Source organism: Aspergillus aculeatinus, assembly GCF_003184765.1.
Source record: "Aspergillus aculeatinus CBS 121060 unplaced genomic scaffold BO66scaffold_32, whole genome shotgun sequence".
In the NCBI taxonomy this organism is placed as follows: Eukaryota; Fungi; Ascomycota; class Eurotiomycetes; order Eurotiales; family Aspergillaceae; genus Aspergillus; species Aspergillus aculeatinus.
In genome coordinates, this window is record NW_020291501.1 from 203,775 (window position 1) to 219,039 (window position 15,265).

Genomic DNA, 15,265 nt, shown 5'->3' on the forward strand with positions numbered 1-15,265 from the left:
TCATGTGAAGAGCACGGTACACCAAGCCTACATGCTTTTTTCAGACTTAGCATCAACCCCTGTGTATGATATGTGACATACTCTTACAACTCAACATAGTAAATGTGGTCTTTCTTTACTGACGTGCTTCCTCTTATGTCTGCGGACTATTATCAGTACATGATGTCTTATCAATCGCGGCTGAAAGAGTACCTGTATCACTCGATATTTTTGTATTTATCATATTTTTTTCGGCTTCGCGGTACTTTCAGGTAATCGAGATGAAAAGCCTTTGTAGCGGCTCAAATGCTGTAGACGGGGACATTCTGGCAACACACTGTGTTCGATTCCATGCGGTTAACTTCCAATTATTATGACGGGACAGAATCATAGAGAACGATACATTGACAACAGGTTTAAGATATAAGTGAAGGGAAGATCAGTGGTAGAGACCGATCTCGGGAGGCCGTCTATACTCCATAGACCACTGCCAGCTCTCGTTCATATAAGCGGAAGGATAGAGCTGAGCCTGGTCGTAGTACACCTTCATCCAGCCGACATCTTCCCACGTGCAGCCATACAGTGGCTCACAGTCATCATCTTCGATCTTCTCATCAGACTCCTTTATGCTAGCTCGCTCCTCGAGGTGCCTGCCATGCACGAGAATCACAAAGCCGGTCCTGTTATCGCCATCCAGATCCTCTCGTGGAATAGCCAGAACAGAGCGCAGGGCCTCCTCATCCACCATGATACAGTACCGGTACCGTGCTATACGAGCATACCCGGGATCGGTAGGTGAAATCCCTTGCTCAGCCCCACACGCAGTGGATGCCCACTCCGTGAAATGATCCCGTATGATGTCTGGCGTTGCCCCGTCAAACCGCGTCCCATCGTCCACCACAGTCGGTCTGAAGGAATCCAGCATATCCAGGCCATCGTAGTATTCCTCCAATGGACTCCGCACTTGATAGAGAAGACGAGACATGAATTCCTCCCAATCGGCGTCGCTCTTATAAGTGCATCGGTAGATGACTAAGCCCCAGGTCCTGCAGCCCCGATTGAGCATATGCTTCTCGATCATATCGGCGGGGTTCGAATTGAAATCGACCCATGGAGTGCGTCTAGAGTCTGGGAGACCGACCATGGCAAGGGATGATGATGACGATAGCAACCTATTTCCAACTTGGCAGGTTCTGTTTCTCATATAAAGTTGTAGTTGTGACGTGGAGTTTTCCCACGATGGGCGGTGAATATTCCCAACGAACCGCAGTGAGGATAATCGAGAGGGGTTGGACAAGGTCTTGTACGTGGCGGTTGGCAATTGGTATAGCTGCCTTTCAAGAAGAGTTCTGGCACCTATTGTAAAAAGTGTCATGCTAACAGTCTCGCATCAGAATGTGTAGCGGAGGGGGTGGGGGAGACTGGCGACAGTGACAGGAAAACAGGAGGGAACCTCCCGAGGCAGGCGCGAGGGATGACTGGAGTACATACTTATTTATACCTTACTCTGGTACTGTGCATAACCTGTCACGTGATACCTAGGCACTTTGCTGAGAGGTCGGTGAATTATCATAGAATCTTAAATCTTATTAGTCGTATGAAAGTATAGTGATTTGACTTATACTGCACCGAAAGTGACTGGTATGTTGGAGTTTATTGCATATTAGACGCAATTCTATCCAGTAGTTTTAATCTGTGATATGCCTTCAGATAATACATTGTTGTGGTCCCCACTGCTACGACACAGTATGTAGAGGCTCAGTCCGTGATCGTCGTCTTAGAGGCCTTTATGGTAGGCATTTTCATCAGCTGAACTTTGCTCTGGAGCTCGCTCAAAGCCTGAACTACCATGTCGTTCGTCTTGAGAGTGCGCCCTGACGTGCGAGCCGCGGTGTAAGCACCGGCTGCTACCCGGATTGCGTCCGTAGCCCAGCCCTGTGAGTAGTCCTCAACGTACTGGAAGAAATCTGGTGCCCAGACCCACCAGCAATTCTGCAGATCACTCACGCCGGTCGCTGCTTCGATGTGTGCCCATTGCAGGCCGACTTGCTGAAGCACGTTGTTCCATTGGCCAACGACCCGAGTATCACGGAAGTATAGTACTCGAAAACCCCGAAGGTCTAGTGAGGTTGTGAGCCGAGTGGAGCCGAGAAAAAAAAAAGAAAAAAAAAACGATAAAACTCACGTTTCGAATGGTTGTGAGTAAGTTGTTGACTGCGTAAGTTGTTAAATGCATCTTCACTATCAGCCTGTACCGCCAAGTTGGCCAAGGTTTCGATTCTTTTGATAGAGACAGGACGGTTGAAGCCCATGAGCTTTCCCTTAGCAGCGTTAATCCCAACAGCGGTGGCCAGTAGGGAGCAGGGAATCTAGTTGATCCGAAGGCCTCCATGATTCGATTGTTAGGAGTATTGGGCGAGGCTCCGTTTGCGCCCCCAACGGGAGGCATTGCCCCAAGAGCCGAATTGGCAGCGTGCCACATGGTTAGCCAGAAGGTCTCCGACACTGGTAATAGACCGGCGGGCTTTCCAGACTGGAGATAACCGCTGATTGCAGATTCAATGAAATACACGATAATTTGTCTCTATGCCTTAGTCAGCAGTAGTCATACAGAGACATAAGCTGATAGATGTGAACACAAAAGGGAGTCGTGAAGGAGGAGAAGAAGGAGGAGGAGGAGGAGGAGCAAGACACGAACATCAATTACATGCTCCGAATTCAAGCCTTTCAAGAGAGCGGCGGGAACAATACCAGCCGGCAGAGATTTCACTGTCATGGCGTTACTCGTGCAGTAGTTCTTACTGAGCCAAAAGGCGTAGCGAAGAACCTGGCCGGAATTGGCAACTTGGAAGAGCTCTCCGATACTTGGATAGACCGCAGCAAGTACCTCAACGGAGATTTTTCCGACTTCGGCTATATATTTCTGTTTCTGCCCGCGCTTGTCGAACAATTGGAGCTCGCTTCGTTTCCGGTAGGAAACCGAGCTTTCATCGCTGCCGTCGTCCGGACACCAGCCGGGGAAGAGCGAGCACAAATCCGCACCACACTTCGCCGGTTCGCGAGCTGCTTTCTTCACGGTACAACAGGCAACCTTCTTTCTGCTCCAGTCACAGCCCGAGCTGGAATCGCCATATTGGGCCCGATCGATAGCTAGCTCGGTGGAGGCGCAATTGGCGTTCGCACAGTCATTGCCTGAGCTCCTACCCACCCAGTGGCAGTCGCTCAAATCAGCAGGGGTCGAACAGCAGTACTTCTGGCCCTTGGACCAGCAAGTGTCCTTCTTGACGAACATCTCTGTACTGCCGCTAGGACAATCCTTGCCACTAATGATCAAAGTCAATGTTCACTCCATCTATTCGGGTTGGGAAAAGCATTGACATACCAATCGGCATAAGCACATCCGTCAATAACCTCACTATACTCCGGATCAGGACAGCAGAATACTTTGTATCCTCGACCACACTTATCCGTATTGCCGTCGTTCACGAATCCACCACCCCAAGAAGATCGGATGCCGGCGATGTTGATCTCTCCCGCCTGACACTGCGCATTGCAATCCGAGCTTACGCCCGCATCCCCGGTGTTATCACCACGCCACATGCAGCTCTTGGGTGCGCTGCTCGCTGGACAGCAGATTGGTTTTCCGCAGTGCTGGTGACACCGAGTCAGATCAATGCCACGCAACAAAACATAGGGGAGGGGAGGGGAAGCGTACACAGCTCTTCTTGCCGCATCCAGCGTCGTCCCAGCCCCCCACGGTGTATCCACTGCCACAAGCATCGGTCATGGCATCGTTGTCGTTGAGGTTCACGCACTTTCCCTCATATTTGAAACAGTTCTGTCCGTTGAAACTGGCTAAGTCCTGAATGACCGACTGCGGCTTGGACAAAGCCTTATCAACACTTTGCAGGGTAGGATTGGTCATAATGATTTTATTCGTAAGACCAGCGTGAGCTGTGTATTTATCATCATCTACCGCCCTTCATGTTAGAACCCCCGGCACTGAAGTAGTCGAATATGCAGATGGATTCTTTTACTCACCCAAATCAGAAGCCCAGATCATGGCACCGCCAATTCCGACCTCATTAGCCCAGGCGACCTTCTGTGCGTAGGTAGTCGCATCGTCGTAGGCTACCCACTGATCGCTGTCGAACGTGAAATAGTCAACCGCATCTGTCTTGTCATGGACGGGTGTGATGGTCGACCATTTTGACGATGTGCTGGCGCCGTTCAGAACGTCCATAATTTCATAATAAGCCAGAATACCACCTGTGTCCGAGCAAGGTTCGGGGCTCGAAGCGCCCTTGAACGGACAGCCGGGCGTTGTGCAGGACTTGTCAGCTAGGGTGAATGAGCGTCCATAGAAGCCAAAGCCCATCACAAGCTTCTCTGGCGGAATGTTTACACGCCAGAAGAGATCAGCTGCGAGCTTAATCTCCGTCAAGTTAGTATGAGCTTGGACAATACTTCCAATAGGATCTGTTGAGTCCCACACGCCGTGTAGATCGTAAGTCATGAGATTGATCCAGTCCGCATACTTAATCATATTCGGCAGATCAAACCAGCGCAAATACCAATAGGATGAAGGGGCCGTGAAAGTCAGGCCAAACTTACTTCCGCTGGCATCGAAGGTCTCGCGCAGGGTCTTAAGAAGGAGCACATAGTTTTCCGTGTCCTCAGGGCTGCCCCCCTCGGTCGCCGGCACCCGGGTATTCCCAGTCGATATCCAGTCCGTCGAAGCCGTACTGCTTCAGAAAGTGCACGACGTTGTCTGCGAATGTCCGTCTCTTTGCCGCATCCGCCGCGATCTCGCCGTAGACGGGCTGCGTGGCGGTGTTGTTGTCGGAGAAGGTCCAGCCACCGACGCTCACGAAGACCTCAATGTCGGACTTGATTGACTTTACATTCGTAGTGTCCTGGAACAGGCTGGAGGGTGTGTCACTGTCCATTGTCACGATTTGGTACGAGTCTGGATCAATGAATGCAAACGCGAAGTTTATACTTTAGAATTCGTCAGTGTTGGGGACTTTAATACTCGAGAATACTCACTGCGTCAGTGCATCCAATGGCAGGTCGGTGGGAGTCACTTTGTGACAGCTCTTCCGGGACATCCATGATTCATAATATCCAATGACTTTGTTGTTCAAAATACCCACGGATGCAGCGCCGGCTGGAGGCTCCGGGTTTAAGACACAGTTGCTCTGACATCCAGCTAGATCAGGTTAGTAGTCCCCAGGAGAAGCGTTAGGTAGTTACATAACGGTACTTACTCCCGCAAAAGTCTTTTGTGGTGCCGCACTGAGTTTGATCAGACTTGTCGAAGGAGATAAAGCTGGGCACAAAGGAGGGTAATACTCACAAATCCATATTCATTGCAGCAGACATTGAGAGGACATTCTTGGCCAGGGCTAGCAGCATATTTGCCACACTGGGCTGTTGCATCACAATTCGACAAACAGCCAGTAGCGCAGTAAGTCGGGCTATAACCACAGTAGCCGCTGGCGCCACAGCACGCTTCATCGCTGCATGGACTCTCAGCGTTGCATGAGTAGCTATCTCGGCGACCCAGAGAGTGGTGGCTGAGTTCCACTGATGAAGTGTTGGCATGCTTCGCATGCTGTCTAATATGCCTATCATGTAGAACGTGCCCATGTGAGGAGGCAGTGGTGACTGGGGCGAAGGCGCAGATGAGCAGGAATGCTGTAACAGCCAGTCTGAAGAGCCTTCTTGATGGCCTTCCAGTCAAGGCCTCTACCAAAGCCATGATGCAGGCACCGTCCCTGTAGAAAGGCAACGCGGAACCACCAGTGAAAAGAATTATAGTAGAGCAGAATCGAGGACCAAGGGGCTACTTCTTAACTTCACGTCCCCCCTCTCCTAGTACTACTAGTAAACACTGCTAGTGCTATTGATTCGCTTTGTCGTTCAGATTTTGTCATCCGCATGACACATCATGGATGAGTTCAATATGCATCGGCCAGTCGCTACACCAGGCCCACTGGCCTCAGAATGGTGGAAATGAGGTTACATTTGCTTGTACAAATTGGGGTTGCTCCGAAATTCGCGCAGTAGCCGGTCTACTAGTATGGTAAGTTTCACCTAAAAGGACCAGTCTACGCACCAGACCTGTTTGTCTCAACAATGGGTGAATATGGGACCACTACTTCAGGGTTTGCTTAGACCAGGAGTGCCCTGAGTAAGTACAGTACTCATATAATGTAATAAGTTAGGTACTCTTTACCGCTGTCAGCCCTAATCCCTGCGGGTTACATCGGGGCGATGGTGCCGTTGTTCTGTTGTTATCGAACAAAACCTAATTTCTTGGCCTGGTCCCATGCAATCTCTTTTTCGTGACCGGCTGGCTAGCTAGTTAGTATTATTGCTAAGTATCTGGTCCATCTTGCACAGGCAATAAAACCTCTCTCTGTCTCGGTTTCCTTCCTTGGGACGGGCTTCCGGACCAAGCAAATTGCAATGGCAGCATTGCCGATGGTCTTGATTACGGTCCTGGCAGCCTTTCTGTCACTGTCATGGGCACAGCAGTTCACGGGTACTACTATGTTCACCAACTACACCGGGCTGAGTACACAGTGTCAGGACGCTCTCGCCACCAATGTTACTTGCTCGCCCTATCTTGGAATTATCTCTAAAAAGTAAGGTCCCATACCACGATATGTCTAGTACAGTCCTGATCAGCACGTCACTAATGATCGTGCTAGCAATGGCGTCATGTCAGCAGATCAGGTCGACGAAGTCTGTGTCGACAGCTGCTATACATCTCTGGAAGCTGCTCGAACCACCATCGCAGCCGCGTGTACCCTCAGCACTGATGTGATTGTGGTGGAGACTGTGGCTTATCCAGCCACCTTCATCGTGGATAACTATCTTTTTACATACGAGATGTCCTGCAGAACGGACAATAGCACGGGCAAACACTGCGATCCTCTAATCGCATCGTGGTCGAATCAAAGCCTCAGCGCTGACCAAAAGTGCTCTGACTGCTGGCTAGGTGGTCTGGCTTTGGAATTGGCCAGTCCCTTTGGCTACGATGACTCGCTGGCCAGCAACTATGCGTCGCTGACCTCCAGCTGTAATGCCACAGGCTACACCTACGCCACCCCGACGCAGTACGCAATCAATGCGACAGCACCCACAGCCTCGACAACTGCCACAGCGACCACGGTACCAAATTGTAGCGGGTTTTACACGGTTCAAGAAGACGATGACTGCAACTCAGCGGCACTAGCTCTGAACGTGTCTACTTACAGTCTCCTATACACTAACAACCTGGATCTTTACTGCCAGACCTGGGCCACCACGGCGGTCAACTCAACGCTATGTGTCCCACCGCAGTGTGAAACCTACGTCTGGCAGATGCACGACTCGTGTAACAGTGTTGTGAGTGGACTGGTCAATGTCACTGTCCCACAGTTTCTGTCATGGAACCCCAACTTCAATTCTCTTTGTCAAAATGCCGTGAATTACATTGACTACGTTGTCTGCATTGGGTATTTAACCATTTCCTCCTCCCTCCGCCCTGCCCAGGAAGGGTAATTGTGCTGATACAAGCCATAGACCACCCGGAGGCTATCTGAATCACACCATGGATGGGTCCGGTAACTCCACGGCCGCAAACCCGACCACCTTCACCACTGCAGCGCCAGCCCCAACGAACGCTCTCAATGGATCAAGCACCAACTGCGGCAAGTGGTACACCGTGAGTTGCATTTCCCATTACCAACACGGAGACATCTTGCTGAGAGTATGATATGACCCCTTAGGTAGTGGAAGGCGATACCTGCAGCCTGGTATCGGTGGCCAACTCGGTCTCCCTAACGGACTTCTACTTCCTCAATCCGGAGATCGACGCTAACTGCACCAACCTCGAGCTCGGCGAGGCATACTGCATCGCTGCTGTCGGCGACATCAGCACTTACTCGGGCTACCCGATAACTACCCCCTGGATCACGGTGGCCACAGCCAGCTTTCCCGCAGTTGACACTTCGATCCCCACAACCACCAGCGACCCGGGCTTTATCTACACGCCCACCTATCTCCCCACTGCACCGGGTACCGTCTCAGGCTGCGCATCATACAGGAACTATGATGACACCACATATAACCTGAATTCATGCAGATATATTGCTTTCGCATACGGTGTGACCACTGATGATTTACTCGCGTGGAATCCCAGTCTAGACACCAATGTGACCACATGCGCCCTGCAACCTGGGTACAGCTATTGCGCGCTGCTAAACGATACCTATCGTGAGTGGTCAATCTCTTCCTATTGTTCACGATTCTCATCTGCCCATGATTTCGGCCTCGCCTGTTTCTGACCCTTTCACATATTAGTAACCGGTGGCGTTGACAGCGATTCATTTTGTTTACCAGTCAACGCCACTGAGGCGACCACAGTGTCGAACTGCAACTGCTTCACGGAGATCCTTGGATACATGGCCGGCGGTACGTGTCAGAGAACAACAGAGAACATGAAGGAGGAGAAAACTTTCTGCAAGCCGCCCGGCCTAAACTAATCCCAATCCCAGACTACCAATGCGACGATATCGAGTCCGACTTTAGCATAACGGCATCCAAACTGACCACATGGAACCCCTGGCTTGCCGGCGACTGCGACGCGGCGCTGTACGCAAATATCACCGGTAACGACCGCCGCTCCGTCTGCGTTGGAGTGGATGACTCTGGGACCCCCTCGGCTACCACTACTACTGCGATTCCCTCTACCACCACAGCCACCCCAGCAGCCCCGACCCAAACCGGGGTGGTAGCCGGGTGTCAGGAGTTCTTCACCATCGAGTCAGGCGATGACTGTTCGACCATGGAGGCCGAATTCGGCGTCACCCTCGCCCAGCTCTACGCATGGAATCCCAGCAGTTCGTATCCCTCCTCCCCCCCCGTCTATACCATGCCCGATGAGGGGATTCAAATGCAGGAAGACTGACGCAAGAGAAAAAACGCATTCAGTTGGCCCCACCTGTACGAACCTCTGGCTCGGATACGCATACTGCGTCAAGGGGCCAACGACGACGGCAACCGCAACGAGTGTCGGGCCCACGCAGACGGGGATCGCCGCGAACTGCGACGAATATTATACGGTCGTGAGCGGGGACTCATGCGCGGCCATCGAGAGCGAGTACGGCATTACCTTTGCGCAGCTGTATGAATGGAATCCGGCAATCGGGTCGGACTGCGAGGCCCTGGAGGTTGGGTACGCGGTTTGTGTGGGAGTTTCTTCTTGAGTCGGCTTGCATCTTTCGCTAAGATTGTGCAACTGCATGGACGAGGGGGAGAGGGATAAGTCTGGTCACTGGGAAAGGGAGAGGATAACGTGGCGAGTCGAGTGTGTCTAGGCGTTCTTCTTTCGACTTCAGTGCAGTTCACGACTAATTCATTGATTGATTGACTCTATTTAACCGCGGCAGCCCGCGTCTTGAGTAGCTAGCTATGACCGTGCATCTTCGGTATAAAACTATTCCGAGATGTTTCTAACGCCCTGGCAGTTTCTAACTTTAACTTAGATCAAATTGAATTGTTGGTTTGCATTCTCGAGAGCTAAGCTTCTTTAAAGACTCTAATCTGTAGGTGTTCTGAATAGATAAACTAGGTACCTTTCAATCTGCGATCCAACGAAAGAGTACTTCATAAATCTATGCCAAGGCCACTCCTGACCGACTTCCCTTTTACAAAATATATTGTAGATTTTGAAGAGGCCCACTTTTCTTACCTTCATTCCTCGGTAAACTTATTCTACCCCAAATATAATCAGTGCAGTTTGTCGAGAGGTTTTGATCAACAATTTGGTGGCGAAGCCTTGAATCTATATTGCGGGTGAATGAATCTGTCCGTGCAAACCTACAGAATACTATATTTGGATCATTTCGAATGTATGTTTGTTCTCTTTGGGGTTTGTAATGAGGTGGGGTAGTGACCCTGCCACTGCTGGACTGGTCGAAAGCTCAATACCCCCCTCGTTAGCCCGGTAGAGCTGATCTGTGAGACTGTGTGTAGGTGTAAGGCCCAATGTGTATCGCTATTGTTAGGTTTGTATTCATATAGCAATCAAGCAGATAATGAACAAATAGCACACTCCCGTCCTGTTTTTAAAGTCTACCACTCGTGATTTGGAATAATTTCCAATCCCTGCTTGTACTTATCTAATGAACACTTCTAGAATATACGAAACCACTTCACTCGACCCCGAAAGAATAATATACTGTGCTGAACGAGAGCTACTACTGGCGACAGCATGGTTGATAAGCAGTCCCTAGAAGTGATGTTGTCTCTGAGTAGGTTGGCTAATTATTCTTTAGCAAAGTGAAACAGTATCCCCCTGTTAATGATGCTCTCCATAAAGCTATGATCTGTGGTCAGAGCTCTGCCATATCAATTACTATCGATGTCCTCTAAACATTGCGAACCGTATAACAGTAGACGTTCGGCAGTATAGGACTGCTTTTGACAAGATAGCCTACGAGAATACTCTAGTCTGATGTCCTGCGGCTGAATGGCTGGGGAGGTCTGGGCAATTCGTCAAAAGTCAATCGAACCGTGTTGACGAGAGACACCAATGGCACACGACGACTGATCCATACGCTTATACTGCAAAACGGCAGAGACAGCCTGCTGCCCGCCCTCTCTCCGATACCCTTCGACACAACCTCCGGTCTCCCCCTCTTACGCTCTACTTCAGCCAGGGTGCGCAGGATCTGTCCTATATTTGTGGCTCAGATTCAGCAACTCTGTCTGAGACAAACCTGAAGCGACTCAGGCGGTTAGATGGTTCTTGTAAACAGCAAAGGGTGTGGTTACACCACTGTTCAAGGGCATCATGAGAGAATGGTAAGGAATCAAATTGTATCATTCACTAGCACCAAACATAATGTAGAGGTTAAGGCAGCATAATATTTCACCCGCACTGCAAGACCATACAAAACACCTCCAATTTTACCCGACCTTGCACACCGTACGCGACAATACGCACCGCAACGTCCTCAGCCCCCCATTCAATCTACAGAGCCGGCGCCTCCCTCTCCTTAAACACCAACTCCAACGGCGCCAGCCCCATAACAAACCCATCGGTCCTGTCCCTCCAATACGCGTCCGGATCCGCCCCCGGCGCCAGCTCAATCTCATACCGCCTGATCAACTCCACCAGGACATGGCGCACCTGCATCAGCGCCAGGCTCTTGCCGAGACAATTATACGGACCCAGCAGGAACGGCGCGAACGCCTCGGGGTTGCGCACCAGCTCCTTCTTGGTGGTCCAGCGCTCCGGGATGAACTTCTCGGGGTGCGCGAAGTTGCGCTCGTCGCGGAAGAGCGTATAGAAGGGGATCTTGATGTTGGTGTGGCCGGGGATGTAGCGGCCGCCGATGGTGATCCCCTCCGGCGGGGTCTGGCGCTGGAAGCCCGAGAGGGCCGGGTAGTGCAGACGCAGGGTCTCGTTGATCACGGCGTTGAGGGTGGTCGCTTTGGTCAGGGTGTGCGAGTTGAGCTCGGGCAGGGCGGCGAGTTCCTCGCGGATCTGCTGGAGATAGGTGGGCGAGGAGGTGGTCAGGAAGTACAGGCAGCCGATGATCGTTACGGCGACGGTGCCACTGTGGATACGACAGGGCCATAGTTAGTGATAATGATGGGGAAGGGGGTCATGCTGTTGAGGGGCCGGGGGGACGAACCTTCCGGCAAAAATCACCAGCGAGGCATCAGCCACCAAATCCAGCCGCGACTGCGGCGTCTCAATCCCCTGTTCTTGGAAGTCCTCCCACAGCCACGAGAACACGTCGCGCCGCCCGTGCGTCTGCATCTTCTGGCGGTTCTGCACTTGCTCCTCGGAGAACCCGATCAAGGCTTTCATGTTGGCGTTCAGGCCCGGCGTCGCCTTGATGAACGAGATCAGCCACACGACTTGGCTGACGACCCCGGTCACCAGGTTCGACGAGTCGTTGATCTCCATGATCGGGTGTTTCTTGTTGTACTTCACGCACTCGTACTCTTGGCTGAAGGCGATGCGGCCGGTCAACTGCTCCATTAGTTTGAAAATTCCGGCAATGTTATGGACGAGGAGAGCCATACGTCAAAGGTGAACAGGTTGATCCAGTAGGTCATGTCCATTGGCTTGCCTTGGTTCTTCTCGACCTGCTGCACCAGCTCGTTCGTTCCCTTCTCCAGCGCAGGTAGGTACTCCAGGACCGCTGTCATCGTTAGCAAAGCATATCACACCCCGCAGCAATCATAGGGAGACACACCATTCGGCCGGAACGCCAGCTCCCACGGCTTGCGTCGTCGACTATGCTCCGCCTTGTCCCGGATGGCAAATAGCGAGATGAACGGATGCAGCATGCTATACCACGGGCCCTTCGTACACTCGCTCCGCCCGGAGTGCACCGCGTGCAACGCATCCGGGTGGTTTACCGAGAGCTCGGTCGGCCCGGTGCGCACAAAGTCGCCGTACCGCTGGTGCAGGCCGCGGATGGTGTTGAAGGCGTCCGGGTTGCGGGCGTAGAGGCTCGTCACGTACCATATCGACAGGCGGGCAGGAAACGGGCCGGGGAAGCTATTCAGGCGGTGGAACAAGGCGCGGTAGACAAGGATGCTGGTGCTGGTTCCCGCGATCAGGGCAGCAGTGACTTGCCCCACGAGCCAGAGAGCTGTCCCGGGCGCCGTGGGGGGTCCGGCGAAGAAGAGGTAGTAGATAAATAGGCCGAACTGGACGAGGAAGAGGCTGGCGGGGATTTTGGCGGCGGCGACGTCCCACTCGCCCAGGCGGAAGATGGTGACATGCGCTGCTATCCCCGCCGCAAAGGCTGTCAGTAGTCGAGCGGTAGTCTCGTCGCTGGGGAGCATGGGTAAATTGCCCAGTTGGTCCATCTTTGGGGCTTTGGTTTCATGGATGGGAGTCGTTGGGAGGTTCAGGTTGGCCCAAGTGGACTGTATACCTGTATACCTAGTCTCGATGACAGGGCAGATACGGCTGGAGGCAGGGTATCACCCCCTTCTGGACGACGAAGGGACAGGCGGCAGATCGACATTCCGTTGTTTACACCGCAACATCTAGCCAGTACACAAACGCAAGGGATGGGCACAGACTATGAGAAAGGGTACAGTACTCGCCACGACGCAGGGAAAATTCCAATGCGCTGCACCAAGAACGGTAGGCACAAACAGTCAACAGGTGAAAGTCTCATTTTTAAGCACCGAACCACAATCACCCCTCACGTTTCCAATCGACAACCTTCTCTATTCCTCCTTGCACAACGTCGCCCACCGATCGGCCACAATCCTAACCTGCACATCCTCTTTATTCCTTGCACTGATCCGGTCCACCCACTGCATGCTGCTGTCGGTCGTCTCGAACAAGGTCATCTCATACCGCGAGAACACATACGCGGTGACACAAAATAGCTCGAGATACGCAAGGCTGCGATAGGGTCAGTCACCGGTGCCGAAAGAGTTAGGGTTGAGGTGGGCCTCACCTGGCCGCAATGCACCGCCGCGGACCCCGGCTAAACCCAACATGCCATTTCTCGAGATCTTTGCCATTGTCGCCGAGCCAGCGCTCCGGGACGAATTTGTGCGGCGAGGGGAAGATGGTCTCGTTGTGGATGATGGAGAGGTGGCTGGAGGAGACGACAGTCTGCACCCACCGTCAGTTGTCTGTACCACACTCGAGTCCCGTCTTAGGGTTGATACTCACCCCTCCAGGCAAAAAGACTGAGCCCACAGTAACGCCCCCCGGCGGCACCATCCGCGGCAGATTGCCCGGCACCGCCGTCGAAATTCGCATAGTCTCTTTGATAATAGCTCCCTATCGGCAGTTTTCAGTCAGAGGGGAGCGCAAGTAGCACGAAATGCGGCAGTTGAGGGGGTAATACCAAGTACGGCAACGCCTGAATACGTTTCGCATCGAAGTCATATCGTATGAACTCCTCCGCCTCGTGCAGTTCCTTGCGCAGAGTCTTGAAGACCTCCGGGTTATTGAGGATATGGAATAGTGTGCAGGACAGAGTATACGCCGTCGACTCCGTTCCCGCCGTCAGGAAATTGAACGCGTCCTCGGCGGGCTGGGCCACGGCGCTGACGGCGGTCTCGGGACCTGCCAGGAGCTCCGCGTAGTAGTCGAATAGGTTTTTACGCTCGGACTGTAGACCCGCCTGGCGCTTGGCCTGGGCTTCCGCTTCCCAGACTTTGCATTGCTGGGGCTGGTTAGAATGTGGGAGCATGTGGATGGGGTAGGATGCGTACGCGTTTGAAGTCGTTGAATTCCGGGGCAAGCTTGTCGCCCAGGCCAAAGGGAAGGACGTATGGGATTGCTTTGACCCAAGGGAAATATACCACTGCAATCCAGGTCAGTGATAGCTTCCCGCCCTCGAGAGGTATCGCCTACCGAGCCACGAAAACGCGGTGAATTTGTCCAGCGCCTCCACGAACGGATGGAATCCATCCCCGTCGCCGATGAAGTTGGGCGTTTCGCCGAAGAGCAGCTCACAGACCATATCCGACTGTGCCATGGTTAGCACCCCAACACATTAGATGGTCAATCCTCGCGGAGGTGTACCGTAAAGGCCCGATACATCGACTGGATATTCAACGGCCGATCCTCTGCATGGTGCATTTTGAGAATGCGCGTCGCTTTCTCCAGCTCGACCTTCAACTGCGGAATCACGCTGTCCACGGCGCGGCTGGCGAAGAGCGGACGCAAATGGTTTCGGTACATCCGGTGTTGTTTTGGGTCGAGGATTGAAGCCATGGCGCCTTCGGCGCCGAGGGCTTTGTAGAAGTCCGGTTCTTTGTAGTATTTGGTGGTCATGGAGAACATCCTGGCCACGCTTTAGTCCCCATAATATCTTTTTGGCTGCGTTGGGTGCTCACTCCTGGTAGAATGCTGGGTCTTGGACGTGGACGGCATTGGGGCCGATGCGGATGACGGGGGAGTCTGTTGTGACACTGAGCTTAGCTGCACATGAATTGTGGGAACAGTCGGTAGCCTACTGTATTTCTTGTGCAGTGATGCAAATGATAAACTGTACTGGCCGTCGCGGATGACATTGTGGTAGAAGCCGTACCACTTGCTCAGAGCGCCTAGTCTGGGGCCTGGAACTTTGCGAAGCGGATGGAAGAATAGTCGGCTGACGACAAGTGTGAATGCATAGATGAGAATCAATGAGAGTAGAGATCTCAGTACAGCAGCGGGGGTGGTATGCCCTCCCTCGAACTGTATCCAGTCCATCTCTCGCGGTGGTGATGCTAATCTGTAGTACTCGCTGGA

General features: G+C 52.5%; 5 protein-coding genes across 5 annotated transcripts; 1 reads left to right on the plus strand and 4 right to left on the minus strand.

Moving 5' to 3' along the window:
* Nucleotides 1–349: 349 nt before the first annotated feature.
* Nucleotides 350–1,401, minus strand: BO66DRAFT_392880 (uncharacterized protein). Its single transcript, XM_025647627.1, has one exon. It carries the CDS (start codon nucleotides 1,352–1,354, stop codon nucleotides 419–421), a length of 936 nt encoding a protein of 311 aa, XP_025502619.1. The 5' UTR covers nucleotides 1,355–1,401; the 3' UTR covers nucleotides 350–418.
* A 336-nt stretch (nucleotides 1,402–1,737) lies between these two features.
* On the minus strand, nucleotides 1,738–5,586 carry BO66DRAFT_439808 (glycoside hydrolase family 18 protein; the record flags this gene model as incomplete). The annotated part of the gene is made up of 11 exons (XM_025651184.1): nucleotides 1,738–2,099; nucleotides 2,165–2,348; nucleotides 2,420–2,563; nucleotides 2,678–3,302; nucleotides 3,362–3,630; nucleotides 3,695–3,951; nucleotides 4,021–4,661; nucleotides 4,726–4,980; nucleotides 5,029–5,180; nucleotides 5,250–5,277; nucleotides 5,339–5,586. 11 exons carry the CDS (start codon nucleotides 5,584–5,586, stop codon nucleotides 1,738–1,740), a joined length of 3,165 nt encoding a protein of 1,054 aa, XP_025502620.1.
* Nucleotides 5,587–6,453: 867 nt separating this feature from the next.
* Nucleotides 6,454–9,239, plus strand: BO66DRAFT_402677 (LysM peptidoglycan-binding domain-containing protein; the record flags this gene model as incomplete). Its single annotated transcript, XM_025648824.1, has 8 exons — nucleotides 6,454–6,632; nucleotides 6,666–7,377; nucleotides 7,411–7,487; nucleotides 7,525–7,696; nucleotides 7,761–8,247; nucleotides 8,335–8,445; nucleotides 8,529–8,873; nucleotides 8,965–9,239. The coding sequence occupies 8 exons, from the start codon at nucleotides 6,454–6,456 to the stop codon at nucleotides 9,237–9,239; spliced, it is 2,358 nt and encodes a 785-aa protein (XP_025502621.1).
* Nucleotides 9,240–11,008: 1,769 nt separating this feature from the next.
* Nucleotides 11,009–12,843, minus strand: BO66DRAFT_325936 (cytochrome P450; the record flags this gene model as incomplete). Its single annotated transcript, XM_025643884.1, has 4 exons — nucleotides 11,009–11,597; nucleotides 11,676–12,019; nucleotides 12,073–12,191; nucleotides 12,246–12,843. 4 exons carry the CDS (start codon nucleotides 12,841–12,843, stop codon nucleotides 11,009–11,011), a joined length of 1,650 nt encoding a protein of 549 aa, XP_025502622.1.
* Nucleotides 12,844–13,236: 393 nt separating this feature from the next.
* Nucleotides 13,237–15,226, minus strand: BO66DRAFT_325999 (cytochrome P450; the record flags this gene model as incomplete). Its single annotated transcript, XM_025643888.1, has 9 exons — nucleotides 13,237–13,417; nucleotides 13,473–13,633; nucleotides 13,694–13,804; nucleotides 13,872–14,192; nucleotides 14,242–14,333; nucleotides 14,384–14,498; nucleotides 14,555–14,816; nucleotides 14,869–14,932; nucleotides 14,989–15,226. 9 exons carry the CDS (start codon nucleotides 15,224–15,226, stop codon nucleotides 13,237–13,239), a joined length of 1,545 nt encoding a protein of 514 aa, XP_025502623.1.
* Between the last annotated feature and the right edge of the window lie 39 nt (nucleotides 15,227–15,265).

Excerpts from the sequence above, each read along its gene's own strand:
- BO66DRAFT_392880 (XM_025647627.1), bottom strand. The coding sequence starts at position 1,354 with ATGACACTTTTTACAATAGGTGCCAGAACTCTTCTTGAAAGGCAGCTA.